The 19,377-nt window shown below is 39.5% G+C and overlaps 1 protein-coding gene across 1 annotated transcript; it reads left to right on the forward strand.

Moving 5' to 3' along the window:
* The first annotated feature begins 15,977 nt into the window (after positions 1 to 15,977).
* Positions 15,978 to 16,838, forward strand: LOC129761297 (inactive histone-lysine N-methyltransferase 2E-like). The gene has a single exon (XM_055759014.1). The coding sequence runs from the start codon at positions 15,978 to 15,980 to the stop codon at positions 16,836 to 16,838; it is 861 nt and encodes a 286-aa protein (XP_055614989.1).
* The last annotated feature ends 2,539 nt before the right edge of the window (positions 16,839 to 19,377 follow it).

The following is a 19,377-nucleotide window of genomic DNA, read 5'->3' on the forward strand; positions in this document are numbered from 1 at the left end:
CCTACGTCAAAAAAAGTTTTTTGATGCCAAATGTCTTAGAATTGCATGAAACGTCAAGATTTACTGCAACGACGAAAAAAAATTTTCGTCAAACTTTTCAGACAAAAAAGACCAAGTGCCGAAAAGTCAATTTCTGACATTTTTTTTCGAGATAACAGTAAATCTCGACGTTTCATGCAATCCTAACACATTTATATATATATATATATATATATATATATATATATATATATATATATATATATATATATATATATATATATATATATATATATGTCGTGACTCCTCTTTTCCATCGCACTGGTTTCACACTTTGTGACTACTCGCCTCAATAATACTCGAGAGAATGAAGTGTTCTATCGAACTTGCGGCAGACATTAGCAAGAGAGGGTATGAGATTCGTAACTTCTCATTTTTTCTTATTCTCACGCTCTAACCGTCAATCAAAGCATAGACCTAATGAAGTGTATTTCTCATACTCACCTCAATAAATTTTCCCTCTCCTTTTAAGGCTAACAGCGCTCTCACATCGCTTTTCATTCATGGAGAGCCCTATGATTCACCATGTACGCTCAGTCTAAATTTCGTCAAAGACTCGAAACAGACGGAACACTTATAAAATATAGACCCAATTTGTTCGTTCTATTTAATCGTGTTTATTATTATTTTATTCATATAATTTTTATTTATTTATTTATCTCACTCTCATCTCCCACATTACTCCCTTCCTCTATACTACTGAAAAATATTATAAATGAATCTATCGTCATATCTAGAAGGCTTGCTGATCTCATTTTTTCGGCGTAGAGAATAAAAGTTCTCCTTCAAAACAGAGTTTTCTTCATTCTTCTCATTTTTAGTAAACATAATTGAATCGTCTCCTAAATTATCTGGTAGTAAACCTGGCATAACATCCTGTTCATGAAAGCTCGATTTTCGCCCTACATCAGATACTTCTTCATCTGTGATATCTGGAGCCCTTCTAACATCTTGAACGTTTCGAGTGTATTGAATCCCTCTATCACTCATAACTACAATTTTGGCCCCATCTCTGGCAACAACTCGAAATCTTTCTGTCGTGAACGTTGGATCCCACTTATTTTTCTTTTGTTGATAAACTAGCACTTTATCCCCCGGTTTTATATCGGATTCTTTAGCACCGTGAACCATATCTGAATATTTTTTACTTGCAAGTTTCGCTTCTGCGTCTCTTTCGCGTAAATCAAGGCGATCGATTTCGTTACCGTCCGAATGATCCCATAGACTTGGAAAAGTTCCTCGGAATTTCCACCCAACCAGCAACTCGAATGGTGTTACATTTAAACGGGAATGTGGTACCAACGTATTGTGATTATGCACATATTGCTTAAGAGCCCATCTCCAATTTGAACCATCTATTTTTGAAGAAGCTATTGCTTTCGTAATGCCTTGGTTTTGCCTTTCAACAGCACCGTTACTTTTCGGACTATATGGAATAGCTTTGCGTACTTTGATTCCTTTATTTTCCCAAAATGTTATGAATGCTTCACTCTGAAACGGTGGACCATTGTCACTCTGTAATATTAGAGGGCAACCCCAAGTTTGGAAAATTTCACTTAGTGCGGTGTTAGTATTCTTAGCGTCAATGCTTTTCATTTCTATTACTGTGAGAAAACGTGAATATATATCAACAACAACGAGAAACTCTCCCGTTCCAAATCCGGGAATAGATAAAAAATCTATCTGGAGGATTTCCCATGGACCTTTTGGTAACTCTCTACTAGATAATGGTAAAGGTGGGTTTCTACGTGCCAGCATCGCACAAGTTTCACAGCTTTTTTACGAATCGAGTTACTTCTGCAGCCATTCCCGGCCACCAGAAAAATTCACGCATAATTTTTTTCATAGCGGCTTCGCCTACGTGACCCCCATGTGCTGAGGTCATTGCTTTCGTTCGAAGTGAAGAAGGCAAGATCGTCTTATTATCCTTGAAGATGAGATTTCCAAGAGAATGTAGGTCTTTCTTATGAGCTTCGAATTTACGCAACTCATTTGGCCACACGTCTGACGACAGAGCATCATGTAATTTCAGCAGTTCTGTATCATTTTCTGAATTGGTTTCAATTTCATCCCAAGTTATTGTCATATAACCAGCATCTAGTGCGTAAAGATAATGGTTTTCGTCGTCCTCTTCGAAAGGATTGTCCCCTTGTGAATCGATAATCATTCTAGATAATGCATCAGCGATGTTTTGTTTGCCAGGAATTCGTTCAATAACCATGTCGTAAGGCTGGAGGCGTAATGCCCACGCTTCGGCACGGGAAATCGCTCTTCTTCCAATGCGATGTTTAGAATTAAAAATGAATTCATTTGCCTCGGAATCCGTCCGAACGACGAAGGACCGGCTAAGAAGGTAATAAGAAAAGCGTTCCACGCCCCATACAACTGCTAAGGCTTCTTTATGGGTATGTGGATATCGCTGTTCTGCCAGCGTAAGTGCTTTTGAAGCACACGCTATGATTCTTGGGATTTCCTCTGTGTTAAACTGTACTAATACCGCACCTAAACCAACTGGACTGGCATCCACGAACAATTCTGTTTTATCAGTAATACTGTAATAACCCAGTTTTTGGATAGTTTTCAATGCCTCATCTTTTAAGTATGTAAATTCTTCTTCTTCAGCTTTCGTCCAATAAAACCTTTCTGCGTTTGCCAAAGATCGTAATCGTTCTGTTTTGGCTGCGCGATGTATGAGGAATTTATCAATGAAAGTTAGCAGTCCAAGGAAGCTTTTCACTTCAGAGCAATTAACTGGTTTGCGAAAATTCTGTATGGCCTTCATTTTTTCATCTTCAATTTTCCATCCACTTGCTGTCAGCTGAAACCCCAAAAATTTAACTATTCTGCTTCCAAATGTACATTTTGTCTCGTTTAGTTTCACATTATGCTGCTGTAGTCTACTCAAAGCTAAAGCTAGGTTGGCATCATGTTCTTCTTTGGTTTTACCAAAAACCAAAATATCATCTAAATAGTTTCTTACTCCAGGACAGTTGCCAAGAATTTGACGTTGTAATATCTCTTGGAAAATGTCCGGTGCATTGCAAAGCCCAAAGGGGAGTCTAACACAACGGAACATTCCAAATTCCGTGAAAAAATTCGTTAAATGTCGGCTATTTTCATCCAACTCGATATGAAAAAATGCGTTCGATATATCAACGATAACGATAACGATAACAACGATAACCAACACGATCCATCTAATTCGGCAAGAATTTTCTCCAATGTTGGCATACTAAATGGCGTTCTAAAAATGTAACGATTCGGCCCTCTCAGATCGATTACTAATCTTATATCTTCCTTGCCTTTTGGCACAACAAGCATTGAGGAGCAGAAAGATGCATCCATTTCTTCAGTTACTGGTTCTATAATTCCCGCTGACACTAACTGCTGTAACCTACACTCGACCAATGACTTCATTGCGCACGGGATATTTGTAAATATGTTTCTACACGGTGGTTTCGTTCTATCGTAATTGATCTTAACCGGAGGAATGTTGAACTTGGGGAACAACCCTTCTCGTTTAATTGTTGCGATTTCCCCTGCTTGAAGACGTGATTGTATACCTCTTGAGATCGATGATACATGAACGTTGAGTCCGAGTTGTAGAACACTATATCTGATAGATGTTTGTCTACTCAACAGCGATCTGGATTCTTTTACCACGAAGAATTTCTCCAGTAATGAAGGCCTATCATCGGTAATATGCAATACAGCTTCGAATGTAGCTGATACGAATATTTGACCTACCATAAATGAAAATATTTTAGAAACAACAACAGTTAAACGTATCTTTTTTTTTTTTCATTATTACCTTTTGAAGCGTACGCTCTCAATGGAAGATCACTTCTATACTGCAAATTATGTATTCCATCAACATATAAATGATCATTCAGCAAATTCTGAAAGTCATCCTCAGTGAATGTGTTGACTTGCGCCCCAGAGTCAATAAGAAACATGCATTCCATACCGGCAACTTTTGCGGTGATAATTCCATCATTCTCGAAAGCATTTATCGTTGCAATTGTGGACTGGTATTCGCGAAATATTCGATCAGTTTTAGCCTGTTACGAACATATACCAAAATTAGAATCAAATTTGGAGCAAGGCAAACAATTTATGATAAAACAGACCGAATAAATCCGTTGCTTAATACAATGTTATTATATTTATTAAATTATTGATTTTCATATGAAATTCGAACAACAATATGAGAAACAAAAAAAATTATTCTGATTTTTCAGCTAATTCACTCACAGATTCGTCAGTATCAGCATTGGTTTCGAGTTTTTCAACGATAGCAATCTTCTTTGGATCCTCTGCGTGTATTGGACCCCGATGATTAAACACGTTCTGAGAAGTGGCAACAGCGACACGACAGGCTCTCTGTATGTGTCCCACATGTCCGCAATTTCTACACACTTTGTCCACAGCGTTACAATCGGATGCCGCATGACGAAAATTGTTGCATCTCCAGCATCGTTCCATCCGTGAAGCATCAAACTTGTTAAATTTATTCCGGCTGATGGTACGCCAATTTCCTGCCTGGTTCCTGCCATAAAAATTTCGTTGGTTTGCCCCAGATCCATATCGTTGTTCGTATCTAGATCTTCTCCCTGCATTATCCGACATTGCACGATCAGTTAAAACAGGGGCAACAACTGCTTGTTCTTGTTTCACAGATCTTTGATACACAAATTCTTCGTTCAAACGGATTGCTTCTAATTCACGTACTTTATCCACAAGATCAGTGAAAGTTGCTCCACGATTTAACATTTTTAAAGCAGCTGAACGTACATCTTTACATCTAGCATGTTGTGCTATTGTATTTACGATTTCTTCGAAATCCTTACCATCGTTGAATTCACATAAACGGGCAGTTGCCCCCACTCTTGTGATGTACTTTAGATCAGATTCGTTAAGTTTCTGTTTCATCAATGCCAGTTTACGTCGCTGGAGCATTACATCCGAGCCAGATCCGAAATATGATTTTAATCTATATAATGCGTTCGAGAATGGATTTGTCAAATGATCTGGGGCATCGGTACCAGACTTTGTGTTCCGAAAGATGTCCAACAAACGTTGACCCGCTTTAACTTTGAAGACCATAAACTGAGTAGCTTCATCGTCTATTTCAGCTAGCTTCATAGTGTCGAGCAACAAATCTTTCCATGATTCGTAGGTATGTCGGTGAATCTCGTCATCATCTTCCGAAGGCTTGCATTCAGGGATATTTACCGATGAAATAGACAATTGGGTTATCGAAGCCATGAAACGCGTTTCTTCCGGATTTTGCGTGATGTATCTCGTGCTGGACGGTCCTGCATTCTCATCAAAATCATCGGTAATGTTCTCTTGTTGTCTGTCCTCTGCTGCTGACAGCTTTTTTTTAAAGCAATCTTCCCTTTCTGCACGCGTTTGAGTTTCTGTAGCAAAGAAGCGTTAATTGCTTGTTGCTCAGCCAAATCATCCGATAGAGATTTAATCTGCTCTTTTACATCAGCAGACTTTTTCTGACGTTTATCGCTGCAACGATATAAAATAAATTGCATATTAAATTGTGTACTATCACAATTTGTTAAATCAATAAAATAACGTCCCACATCAGAAAAAAAACATGGCCGACATTGTTTCTTAGAATTTTGCATGGCCAACAGGTGATACCCATTCCACGACTTGCATGGCCGACGAATTCGTTCGCCCCACGATTTAATTCAAATCGCTACATTTTTTTTGTCCCATGATTACATGGCCGACAATTCACTAATTTAATTGCATGGCCAATAGTTAATAACTATCCCACGACTTTCGTGGCCGGCGAATTTAGATTCGTCCCACGATTTAATTTCGAATAAATTTGTCCCACGATTTTAACATGGCCGACATTTTCTTCAACACAGTGCATGGCCGATAGGAAAAACCCATCCCACGGCTTCCGTGGACGACGGAAAAGAATTTCTCGTCCCACGATTTGAAACATTCGCTACTTTCCATAAAAAATTGGAATTCTTTTCCCGTTCTAATTTATAGAACTCACACTTTTTTCTTTTTTTTTTACTCACCAAGAAAAAATGCCACCGACTGCGCCATTGTCGTGACTCCTCTTTTCCATCGCACTGGTTTCACACTTTGTGACTACTCGCCTCAATAATACTCGAGAGAATGAAGTGTTCTATCGAACTTGCGGCAGACATTAGCAAGAGAGGGTATGAGATTCGTAACTTCTCATTTTTTCTTATTCTCACGCTCTAACCGTCAATCAAAGCATAGACCTAATGAAGTGTATTTCTCATACTCACCTCAATAAATTTTCCCTCTCCTTTTAAGGCTAACAGCGCTCTCACATCGCTTTTCATTCATGGAGAGCCCTATGATTCACCATGTACGCTCAGTCTAAATTTCGTCAAAGACTCGAAACAGACGGAACACTTATAAAATATAGACCCAATTTGTTCGTTCAATTTAATCGTGTTTATTATTATTTTATTCATATAATTTTTATTTATTTATTTATCTCACTCTCATCTCCCACAATATATATATATATATATATATATATATATATATATATATATATATATATATATATATATATATATATATATATATATATATATATATATATATTCGGTTGGGGAAAAAGAAATGTCGTATATTGTCAATATATGGCAACACTTAAACAAATCTTGTGTTGTACTTATCGTATCGGCTATTTAAAGACCATTCTGTGCTACAAGTGTTTTGACCAGCCGGGTGACGTCTTTAGAGAACCCCCATTGAACTGACAGGAGCCAACATATCGGGTATCCCACTGACATTTTCCCTTTGTTTTCATATGAATCGGGTATCCCACTGACAGTTCTGCTTGAGATTTTGCTAACGATCCTAGCATCAATCATAGCACCCGGCTGGTTTTGACGGTGTTGTTATTGTCCTTTTCAATCTCAAGTTATAGCACGTCAAAGATGGAGTCCACCAAGCAAGAAATTCGCCATATTTTACGTTTTTACTACCTGCGAGGTAAAACTGCAACGAAGGCGGCCCAAAAAATTCGTGTAGTTTATGGACCCGATACTGTAACGATTCGCACAGCACAGCGTTGGTTTGATCAATTTCGTTCTGGTGTAGTGGCTGTCGAAGATACACCCCGTACTAGTAGGCCAATCGTCGTGGAAACCGATAAAATCGTTGAAATCATTCAAGTAGACCGGCATGTGCGCACTCTCTTGATTGGCCAGGAACTGGGTATAGGCCATAAAACGGTTTGGAACCATTTGCAGAAGATTGGTTTCAAAAAAAAAACTGGATGTATGTGCCACACGAGTTGACACAAAAAAAATCTTTTAGACCGAATCAACGCCTGCGACGCACTGCTGAAACGGAACGAACTCGACCCATTTTTGAAGAACTGGTGATGAAAAGTGGATCACGTACGACAACCTAAAGCGAAAAAAGTCGTGGTCGAAGGGCGGTGAGCCGGCCCAAACCATCGCTAAGCCGGGATTGACGGCCAGGAAGGTTTTGCTGTGTGTTTGGTGAGATTGGAAGGGAATCATCCACTATGAGCTGCTCAACTATGGCCATAACTTCAACTCGGTTCTCCACTGTGAGCAGCTTGACCGTTTGAAGCAGGCGATTGACCAGAAGCGGCCAGAAATGATCAATAGGAATGGTGTTGTTTTCCACCAGGACAACGCTAGGCCACACACATCTTTGATGGCCCGCCAGAAGCTATGGGAGCTCGGATGGGATATCCACTTGCACTCACCGTATACCCCGGACCCGGCTCCAAGTGATTATCATCTCGTCCGGTCCATGTAAAACGCTCTTGGTGATACTAAGTTGTACTAAACTGTCTGTCTGAGTTTTTTTTTGCAAATAAGGAGGGGGGGTTTTATAAGGAGGGGATAACGAAGTTGTCTTCTAAGTGGCAACAAATTTGCGAACAAAACGGCGCATATTTGACTTAAATTGGATAATTTAAAGTATGTCAAATAAAGCGTCAAATTTCGATCAGAAATACGACATTTCTTATTCCTCAACCCCAGAAGCTACGGGAGCTCGGATGGGATGTCCTCTTGCACTCACCGTATAGCCCGGACCTGGCTCCAAGTGATTATCATATCTTCCGGTCCATGCAAAACGCTTTTGGTAATACATACATATATATATATATATATATATATATATATATATATATATATATATATATATATATATATATATATATATATATATATATATATATATATATATATATATATATATATATATATATATATATATATATATATATATATATATATATATATACTAGCTGACCAGGCAAACGTTGTTCTGCCAAATAAATTATTTCTAGTGAATATTTTGGGTGTTGAATTAAACACACAAATGTATTGTAAGTGTGTTTGAATATTTTAACGATCTTTAAAATAAATCGAATGTGACCGATAAAAAAACGAATTAAATAATTTGAACGAAAGGTTATATGATGTTTCTTGGTGTATTTCATTAACGTTACTGACATGTTTGATCTCTTAAAAGTTAAACGTCAACTGAAAAAAGTAATATAAGTTTGTCGTAAAATAGGAAAAATGAAATATAGAAAATCAATATTTATTGTTGTCTCCTTGTTAGAAAATACGTGCATGTAATTTTCAACATGGCTTTGTTTATAACAGCTTGGTCTCGTTCATAAATTGGAAAACAGCGATACGCCAGCTAACTTCAATGGAGCTGATTAATCGGCCTGTTTGGAATCACGTTATTTTATCGTTGTCATTCAATCGAGGAGTATTCACATCGGTAATCTAAGTTTGAAACACAGCCATATTGCTTCCTTTATTCATGGATGTTTTTATTACTCTTCACCGATTTGTAGAACTCAATATTCATATATGCATATGAGCCTTGTCTCGAAACAATGGTCAAATTTAAATTTAAAGATCTGGTCAGCTAGTATATATATATATATATATATATATATATATATATATATATATATATATATATATATATATATATATATATATATATATATATATATATATATATATATATATTCGGATATTTATAGAGTAAACTCTGAACAATACTTAAAAGAATGCGTTGTACGAACTAATTGAAATAAAATATTGCGAACTGTTGGAACTATTATTAAAGGATCATTCACTAATAGTTCTTAAAAAAACACTTTATTCTGTCCAACTTAACTCTAACGAATACAAAAACCCGACTTTTCCTTACAAGATTAGAACACAACTCTACTCCAGAATGGTGTCCGGGGCCTATTTAATATGTAGAACTGCTTACTCGGCTGATTTCGTCCGCGTGGCGTGATCATGAACGTTCACGTTCAACGGTTGTTTATGCCGATTGTAAATATGCTGATCGCGCTCGTTGCTGGCTGGATACGATGATATGTGTTTATGTTACAGGCTGGATTCCGTTGCGATAATCATACTATACGATGTTTATACTATAACTCCTCCGGGGGGTGAAAAAATGACGTCCTCGGCATTTGCTTTGTGGTGTACTTGATGGATTCTGTCTTTCGATTTTCGTCGTTTTGTTATTTTTCTGATTATTTTCTCATGATGTTGAATGACAAGGAAAATAGTTACTATCATGATGATTGTTGATGCTGATATTCCTCCAAATAGACTCCAGTTCCACAAATCGTGGCTATATTGTTTTAGATAAACATGTTGAATCCTCTTCCTGTTATCTATGGTGTTTTTTTTTTTTTTTTATCCAAAATATATATTTTATTAAGGCTCATATGGCGTCAGCCTAACGGGGCCGGGAGTTCAATATTTTGACAATGTTTGCTTAGACTATGTTAGTAATATGTAACCGATTACTCGCGGTTGACTCGAGGTTAGTATTACAAGTGTTCTCATAATTGGTATGTCGCAGTCTTCGATGCTCTGTACGTGTGCCCGACACGGGATACTTCCTATTGGGATGCAGCTGACCATTAATCAGCAACGCCCCCCTAGTCTGTACCCCATATCTAGCGTGGTGCGTCTTTCTCGACTCAAGGAATCCAGGATAGAATGGCGGCGCAATCATCAGCTCGTGTAGAGTTCAATCTTTGGCTCTTGTTGAATAATCAGTGGACTGCACAACCTTCGGCCCGTGCATCTGTAAAGAGTGTGTGTATGTATTGCCGCGACTAAGTAAAAGTTTATCGATCGGATAGGAGGGATATGAAACGGGGACACAACGAAGGAAACACCATTAAACGTTGACATTGGCGTTTCTGAGGAACAGGTATAGATGAATCAGAAGATCAGGATCCCGGCTACCTAAGATATCCCGGACGGGGATATCCGATTGTCTGCCTTGTGCTCTCAGTGCTCTAGAGAGCTGAGAGCGAGCAGCATGGACCCGGATACACGACCAGACAACATGCTCGATGTCGTGGTAGCCATCGCCACAATCACAAAGATTGTTTGCTGCGAGCCCAATGCGATAGAGATGCGCGTTTAGGTTGTAGTGATTGCACATAAGCCGAGATATCACGCGAATGAAATCACGACCTACATTCAATCCCTTGAACCATGCACTCGTCGAGACCTTAGGGATAATCGTGTGTAACAAACGACCGAACTCATCACCACTCCACATGCGCTGCCAACTTACGAGCGTATACTGACGAGGAATGTGGAAAAATTCATTATAAGCAATTTGCCTTTCAAAAAGTGTGCCTTCTAAAGCGCCCACCTTAGCTAGCGAGTCCGCTTTCTCATTCCCCGGAATCGAGCAATGAGAGGAAACCCATACTAAGGTAATCTTGAATAATTTTTCGACCAAAACACTCAATAGTTGTCTTATTCTAGTTAGGAAATAAGATGAGCGTTTATCAACCTTCATTGAGCGGATTGCCTCTATTGAGCTGAGACTGTCTGAAAAAATAAAATAGTGGTCGATGGGCAATGTTTCAATGATCCCTAATGCGTAATATATCGCACCCAGTTCAGCGACATACACGGAACAAGGATCTTTGAGTTTGAAAGAGGCACTGGAATTTTCATTGAAGATGCCGAAGCCAGTGGACTCGTTTATGAATGAATGAACCGTCAGTAAAGAACATTTTATCAGATCCAACTTTCCATTATTTTTCCGAAAATATCGACGGAATAACATTGGAGCATAGGTGATCTGGTATTCCATGGATTTTTTGTCGCATGGACAGATCAAAAATGACAGAGGAATTGCAGAAGTATGGGAAGCAAACTTGGTTAGAGATGCCTGGTGAAGGGTGCACGTCGTGGGTAAGGTACTCATGGTATATAGACATAAAACTTAACTGAGGAGTTAGTTGGAGTAGATTTTCGAAGTTATCAATCACCAATGGATTCATGATCTTGCAACGGATGAGAAATCTGTAGGATAATTCTGTGAACCGAAGAGTAAGCGGGGGTACTCCTGCCAAAACTTCGAGACTCATCGTATGTGTCGAATGCAAACACCCCATGGCTATACGCAAGCAACGATATTGTATTCTCTCCAGCTTGAGAATATGAATCCTGGCAGCTGATCGGAAGCAAAAACTGCCATATTCTAACACTGATAATATCGTTGTTTTGTACAACTGAATGAGGTCTCCTGGATGGGCACCCCACCATGTTCCGGTAATTGTTTGGAGAAAATTGATTCTTTGCTGGCATTTCTGTTTCAAATACGCAATGTGTCTCCCCCAGGTACACTTAGAATCAAAATATACACCCAGGTATTTGAAAAACATAGAGTGTTGGATCGTTTTGCCGGATAGGTGAAGCTGGAATTGGGCGGGTTCGTGCTTCCTAGAAAAAACGACCATTTCAGTTTTCTCCGTAGAGAATTCGATACCCAGCTTGAGGGCCCACGTGAACAGATTGTTCAGGGTATCTTGCAACGACTTTTGCAGAACGACGGGATTAGTACCCGTGATGGAAATAACTCCATCGTCTGCAAGTTGTCTCAGCGTGCAGTCTCTAGTGAGACAATCATCCATATCATTGACGTAAAAACTGTACAAGAGGGGGCTTAGGCAGGAGCCTTGTGGTAGGCCCATAAAACTGTAACGAGAAGATTTCGAGCTGCCATGAGAGAAAATCATGTGCTTTTCTGACAGTAAATTGTACAGGAAATTGTTAAGAATTGGTGAAAGTCCACGATTATGAAGCTTCTCTGAGAGAATTTCCATGGAAACTGAATCAAATGCCCCTTTGATATCGAGAAAAACGGAAGCCATTTGTTCTTTGCGAGCAAATGCGATTTGGATTTCAAAAGATAGCAGAGCGAGACAATCATTTGTCCCTCTACCTCGGCGGAAGCCAAACTGCGTATTTGACAGCAAATTGTTTGTTTCGACCCACTTGTCCAAACGAAGTAGAATCATTTTCTCTAACAATTTACGAATACAGGATAACATTGAAATCGGCCTATACGAGTTGTGATCGCTAGCCGGCTTGTTAGGTTTCCGTATGGCTATCACTCTCACTTGTCTCCAGTCATGCGGGACAATATTCAGCTCCAGAAACTTGTTGAACAAGTTCAGCAAACGCTGTTTTGCCAAGTCGGGAAGATTCTTCAACAAGTTGAATTTAATCTTGTCCGACCCCGGAGCTGAATTGTTACATGAGAGAAGGGCAATTGAGAATTCTACCATAGAAAAATTCTCATAATCGCTTTGAAGTGGAATGTCGCGTACGACGTTTTGTGCAGGAACGGTGTCGGGGCAAACCTTCCTTGCAAAGTTAAAAATCCAACGGTCAGAGTATTCCTCACTTTCGTTTGTATGGTTCCAGCCACGCATTTTCCTAGCCGTATTCCAAAGAGTGCTCATAGCGGTCTCCCTTGACAAACCATTGACGAACTTCCGCCAATATCCACGCTTTTTTGCTTTAATCAAACCTTTTAGTTTGGCTTCTAGAGCTTGGTACTTTAGAAACCATTCCACTAATCCAGTTTTCCTTATTTTTTTTGAAAGCGGATGATTTTTCAAGGTAGACCTTTGAACACTCCTTGTCCCACCAAAGTGATGGAGGACGACGTCGGAAAGTGGTAGCCGGTACACGTTTCTTTTGAGCTTGAAGTGCGCTTTCGTAAATCAAACTCGATATAAAGTTATACTCTTCGAGTGGAGGAAGTTCATGCATTGAAACAATTGCTTCAGATATTATTTCCGCAAATGTTCTCCAGTCAATATTCTTCGGTGTTATTGTGGATTATTTCTGGTGTTATTGTGGATTATTTCTACATTATAATCTTTAATTAAATCGGAATTGATTATGAGATTATGAAATGCTCCATGCATTAGTTCTGGTTTACTTATTATTTCTTTGGAGAGATACTCTTGTTCGAGAAAGTTTACACTGCAGTTAGAAAATGTTATGATGAAATTTCCTGTTAATGTTCTATTATCTGGACCGCATGTTGATTTTAGATTTTGTTTATTTGCATTTGATATCAGAATTGAAATTTCTGATATTAGCGTTGCTCTTGTGATAATTTCGTTTTTCATGATACAGTGTGGTTGAATTCCAAATATAAGGGGTTCAATGCAGTCATCGGAAAATTTCTTTATGTGAATGTTCCGCTGGACATATTCATACGGTCGATTAGTAGTGTATAAATCGTTTTTTGATTTAATCAGAAATGAGGGTGCATCTTTGATTATTGTATTATTAATATTCAACGGGAAAATCCGGATCGTCGTTGATTCGTCTTGTTGAAGTAGCGGGATGTGTAGAATGTATAACAGGATTTCACTACTGACTGCAATTTTCGGAGTAACCAAATTGAGTGCTTCGTCAGGAAGATCGATAGTGATTCCTTGGTTTTTCAGAGATTCTTGAATAAATGAGATCTCTTTGATTGTGAGGATCTTGCTTGTAACAGTTTGCGTTTTTGAGAAGAATATTGCATCTTGTATATCGAGCAAAGCCTTATTGATTGTGTCAATGTTCATCATGAGTATTAATGTATCTATTTCATCCAGAAAAACGTTGTTGATATGAGAGTTTTCTACTATTTTGTTAACTGTAGCGGTAAGGATTTGAATTCTTAGTCCCATTTGGAGGTTGATTTTGAATTGTTCATTATTCTCCTCTATTAATTCATTTATTGTAGTGTTGATAATGCGCAGGTCGTCTCCGTCGGGGCTGCCGGCTATCCATTTCGAAATTCTTCCAATTTGATCCCATCGCTTAGTTCTACGGTTTATGTTGGGTTTTATCTGATACAAGTTTGTATGTAATTCTTTTACTTTGTGTCTTAAGACATTTATTAGTGGATTAGAATTAGCAATCTTACTGTAAGCGCTGCTGGTTAACAAATGTATTGTTGTTTCTATATCAGTGAGATTGATGTTATGTATCATTTTGATATTTCCAGTTTGTATTTTACAATTACCGGTTTTCATTAGTAATACTGGGTTGTAGTGCAGTTCTTCGATTTCAAGTTCTTGACAATAAATTCCTATTATAGCAAGCGCAGTTATTATTGAAATAAGTTTCATCTGAAACAACAAAGAGAGTATGAAACCAAATGTTAGTATGTTACTAATGCCTTATGATTTTTTTCAATCGTTTTATCTTATTTTTATGTCTTTTGATTAAATTACAATTTTCAAATCTCTCTTGTCTGTTACATTATGAGCACTAGTTTTAACAGCTCTAGGTTGTGTCTTCGTTCTTATATTAGGTCTAACAAACACATTTTGGTATTCTTCAATTTCAGGTGGTGTTTCTCGTAATACATTTCTATTTGTTTGTTGCTTTTGAGAGTTTTTCATTTTTAATTTCGCTTCGAAAAAGAGTTTTTGAGCATTCCCTATTATTTCACCAGGGTTTACAATATTGCTTTGATTGATAATTAATTCGTTTGGAGAGAATGATGTAGATGAGTGTATTGTGTCGTTATACAAAGCAGTTGCTAATTTAATTATTGATCTCACATTCATGCCTTTGAACTTATCTTTGTTTGTGTTAAATATTTCAATTATAGTAGAATGTACTCTTTCTATCTGTCCGTTAGATTCTGATGAGGCAGCATATTCTATGTTTGATCCAAGTTTATCGAGATAATTCCTAAGTTGTATTGATCGAAAAGTGTTTTCGTGATCAGTTATTATTAATCTTGGTATTCCAAAAGATGAAAAATATTTACTTAATGCTTGTTGTACATGGCATAAATTTTTTGATTTTAAATTTATCATTTGAAGATGTTTCGAGAAAGAGTCTATTAATGATAAAAAAACTGAATTTGTCGATTATAAAAATATCCATATGGACACGATCAAACGGTTTCTCTGTGATTGGCCGTGGAGTAAGCTTTATGTTGTACGGTTTCCTTTCGTATTTGTGAATATTACATGTATCGCACGTGTTAACGTAATTTTTAATTTGGTTATGCATATTAGGGAAAAAATAGCTTCTTTTTAGTTTAGCTTCAACTTCTGAGATTCCGCGATGGGCTCGTGTATGTTCTTGAACTATAAATAAATTTTGTCGGTTTTCATTTTGAACATCTTCCACCATATTATATGTGAGCACAAAATGTCTGTTGCGACGGTTACGAGCACATACGTTAGACCCCTCGTTGCCACAGTTTCCAGTTTCTATTATATTTATGTGCAATTGTTGAAGTTTATAGTTTCGTAACAATTTCTTGAAGTCGTAACTGAATTTAAAAATGAATTCGATTACATTATGCCTTACTGAATTGATAGGTTCTAGGAACATCTACGATTACACATTTGTTGGATAGGAGAAAAATTGGAGGTTAAACTAGATGTAAGTAATCATTGTGATTAATGATAGTTAAATATCGGCTGAATAAATGCTTTTCAGCTTTTAGCTTTTTCCATCTCGAACAAAGGTGGATTCGCTCAGGAGAAATCCGAAATTTACTCTTCCAACAAAACTAAAAGATCTAGCCGGATCCGAAAGATGCAAGATGACATCCAGAATAGCTGTCGTGCATGTGGTGAGGCCGACAATAGCCGGATGGTTGCTTGCGATAAGTGCGAAGCTTGGTGGCACTTCGACTGCGTAGGAGTTGGAGAAAGCATCTGCGAGAAGGATTTTATCTGTCAGGAGTGTGTCCCTGGAGAGAAAGAACCCGATGCCAGAAAAAACGCACCTAAACCATCTAACGTCGCCGGCTCGGACGTCGGATCGTCTGCCAGCAGCACCCGAAACAGAACGAAGCTTCGCCTGATGAAACTACAGGAACAGAAGGCAATAATGAAACGACAGTTGGAACTGGAACAAGCTGAGCAGCGGAGACGCCACGAAGCGGAAAGACTCCTGAAGGAAAGCGAAGTGGAGAGGAAACAACTCGAAATCGATGAGCAGTTTTTGCTGGAAAAGTACCGCGCGTTAGAAGAGGAGTGCGACGAAGAATGTAACGACCAAAAAAGCCGGAAATCAGTTCAGAGCAGCATCAGTAAAGTCAACCGATGGCAAGCACAACATCTAGGGGGTATAGTTAACTATACCTTAACCACCCAAGAAACAGTTCCAGTTTCGGAGTCGACTACGACAGCTGTCGTCCAGGTTCCAACGCATTCCAAAGCGCACCAGCCAGTGGCAAACGCTACAACCGTTACGAGTGTCTTCAAACCAACAATCCTCGAAACCGCCCCAATCGCGACAACATCGGCATCCAACAGTAGGAGCGCTGGTGTAGTAGCAGTGCAATCGAGCCACTCGAGAGTTCCAGTTTCCACATCGAGTTCATCCATACCGGTATTTCCGAAGAATACGATGCCGCGACCAACTCCTGCTATGAATGGTGCACCCAATTAAATCAGTCATCCTGGGAATAGTACCACCCATCATTTGGGAGGATTACTGAATCGAACTTCTAAACAATATCCGTTAGGGTTTCCACAAATAAGCGATGAGAACATCAACTATAGAAGCCAGGTGAAAGGTATTATGTCAGGAGAACCACATTATTCGCGAGGCAATATGATGCCTGCACAGGAAATGTATCAAGGCAGTAACGATAATCCGTTAATAGGAGTAAATATCTCGCAAGGTAGTACGATGCCTGAACAGGAAGGGTATCTAGGTAGCAATAATAATCCAGCATACCTCCCATCCTACCACAGTTATCCTTATCCATTCGATCGAAGTTGTCCTTTACCTCCGGGATTATCTTGGGCAAACCCGTCGCAACTGAATGGGCATTATCCTCCCGTAGTTCATCTACCGTCGTTAAACGAAATGGGGCCCACACCCCGACAGCTGGCTGCGCGTCAGGTGATGTTAAAGGAGCTTCCTACGTTCTCAGGGAACCCGGAAGAATGGCCTTTATTTATAAGTTCGTTCACCAATTCCACTAATGCCTGTGGGTTCACGAATGCGGAAAATCTGATGCGATTGCATCGATGTCTACGAGGACCCGCTTTAGACGCTGTACGAAGTAGGCTTTTGATTCCGGATTCTGTTCCGCAAGTAATATCCACACTGCAGACTTTATATGGGAGGCCGGAAATATTAGTGTATGCTCTGTTGAAGAAGGTTCGCGAAGTTCCAGCACCAAAGCCCGATAAAATCGAGACGCTCATCGGATTCGGAATGGCGGTTCAAAATCTCTACGACCACCTTCATGTTAGTAATCAGGAGGCACATTTGAACAACCCTACGTTGCTTTATGAATTGGTGGAAAAGCTGCCGGCCAATCTTAAGTTGGACTGGGCAATGGTCAAACGTCAACAACCGGGAGCAGATCTTCGAACGTTCGCTGCGTACATGTCCACTATAGTATCTGCAGCCACGGAAGTTACTCTGATAGTGGACCAAAAGCCGAGTCAATCGAAGCACGATAGATCAAAGGAAAAGAATTTCTGTAACTCACATTCAGTGGAAGCTCACAGTCAACCCAAGCCCTTGGGAAGTAGTCCTATGGGGAAGCAGTGCCTCGTGTGTCAAGATCCCTCGCACAAAGTAAAGGATTGTACTACATTTCAGAAGATGGATGTCGACAATCGATGGAAATTGGTACAGAAGTTATCGCTGTGTCGCAAGTGTTTATTTTCGCACGGCAAGCGCCCGTGCAAATCTAAGGGACGTTGCGACGTAGAAGGTTGTGAGTACAGGCATCATCCGTTGTTGCATTCCACCGCGAAGAAGCACAGTCCAACAACGTCCAGCAACACTGCAGTGCAGAACCATCACCACTCCGGGCGAGGATCACTGTTTCGCATCATTCCCGTGACGCTGTACGGGCGAGAACGATCGATTACGACGTTCGCTTTTCTAGACGATGGATCGTCTATAACTCTGGTCGAAGATTCGTTAGTTGATTACCTAGGTATCGAAGGCAAAGTCGATAATCTGTGTCTAACTTGGACGGCCAATGTTACTCGCTCAGAGGAGCTGTCTAAACGGGTGAGTTTGGACATATCGGGTGTCGCACAGCAGAAGAAATTCACTATTGCTGAAGCACGAACGGTAAGGAACTTGGGATTACCCAAGCAGACCATGTGCTACGAGGAATTCGTGGAACTTTATCCACACCTCGCTGGGATACTATGAGGATGCTGTTCCAAGAATTTTAATTGGAAATGATAATGCACATTTGAGTGTTACCTTGAAGATGCGTGAGAGGAAAATGGATGAGCCCATCGCCACCAAAACGCGACTGGGATGGTCAATCCATGGTCCAACGGCGACGGTGGAAAAGAAACGGTGCTTCAGTATGCACATGTGTCAGTGTGCCAGCAATGACGAAAGCTTGCACGAATTAGTGAAGCAGTATTTTTCGCTGGATAATATGGGGATGTCTTTGAAACGAAACGTAGATTCCGACGAAGATCAGCGAGCGAGGCGAATTTTGCAAAACACTACACAACGTGTTGGCTTTCGTTTTGAAATCGGCTTGCTGTGGAAGTACGATAACTTCGAATTTCCCGACAGCTATTTCATGGCTGTCCGAAGACTGGAATGTCTGGAGCGAAGGATGAAAGCGAATCCCGAACTCTGTGTTGGTGTGAATAAACAAATAGAATAATATAAAAGGAAAGGATACATCGTGAAGGCAACTGAAGAAGACCTGATTACTGCGGATCCTCGAAAAGTTTGGTATTTGCCATTAGGTGTGGTCATCAACCTCAAAAAGCCAGGCAAAATCCGCATTTTCTGTGATGCGGCCGCGAAAGTGGACGGAGTGAGTCTAAATACGATGCTAATTAAAGGACCTGACTTACTAGTACCCTTGAAGTCGGTTCTGACCGGTTTCCGTGAACGGAGAGTAGCGGTTTGCGCGGATGTGAAGGAAATGTTTCACCAAATGGTAATGAGACGGGCAGACAGACAAGCACAACGAATCTTGTTGAGG

Source organism: Toxorhynchites rutilus, chromosome 1 (assembly GCF_029784135.1).
Source record: "Toxorhynchites rutilus septentrionalis strain SRP chromosome 1, ASM2978413v1, whole genome shotgun sequence".
Classification (NCBI taxonomy): domain Eukaryota; kingdom Metazoa; phylum Arthropoda; class Insecta; order Diptera; family Culicidae; genus Toxorhynchites; species Toxorhynchites rutilus.

Bases quoted from the DNA above. Each gene is read 5' to 3' on its own strand.
- LOC129761297 (XM_055759014.1), top strand. From the start codon at position 15,978: ATGCAAGATGACATCCAGAATAGCTGTCGTGCATGTGGTGAGGCCGAC.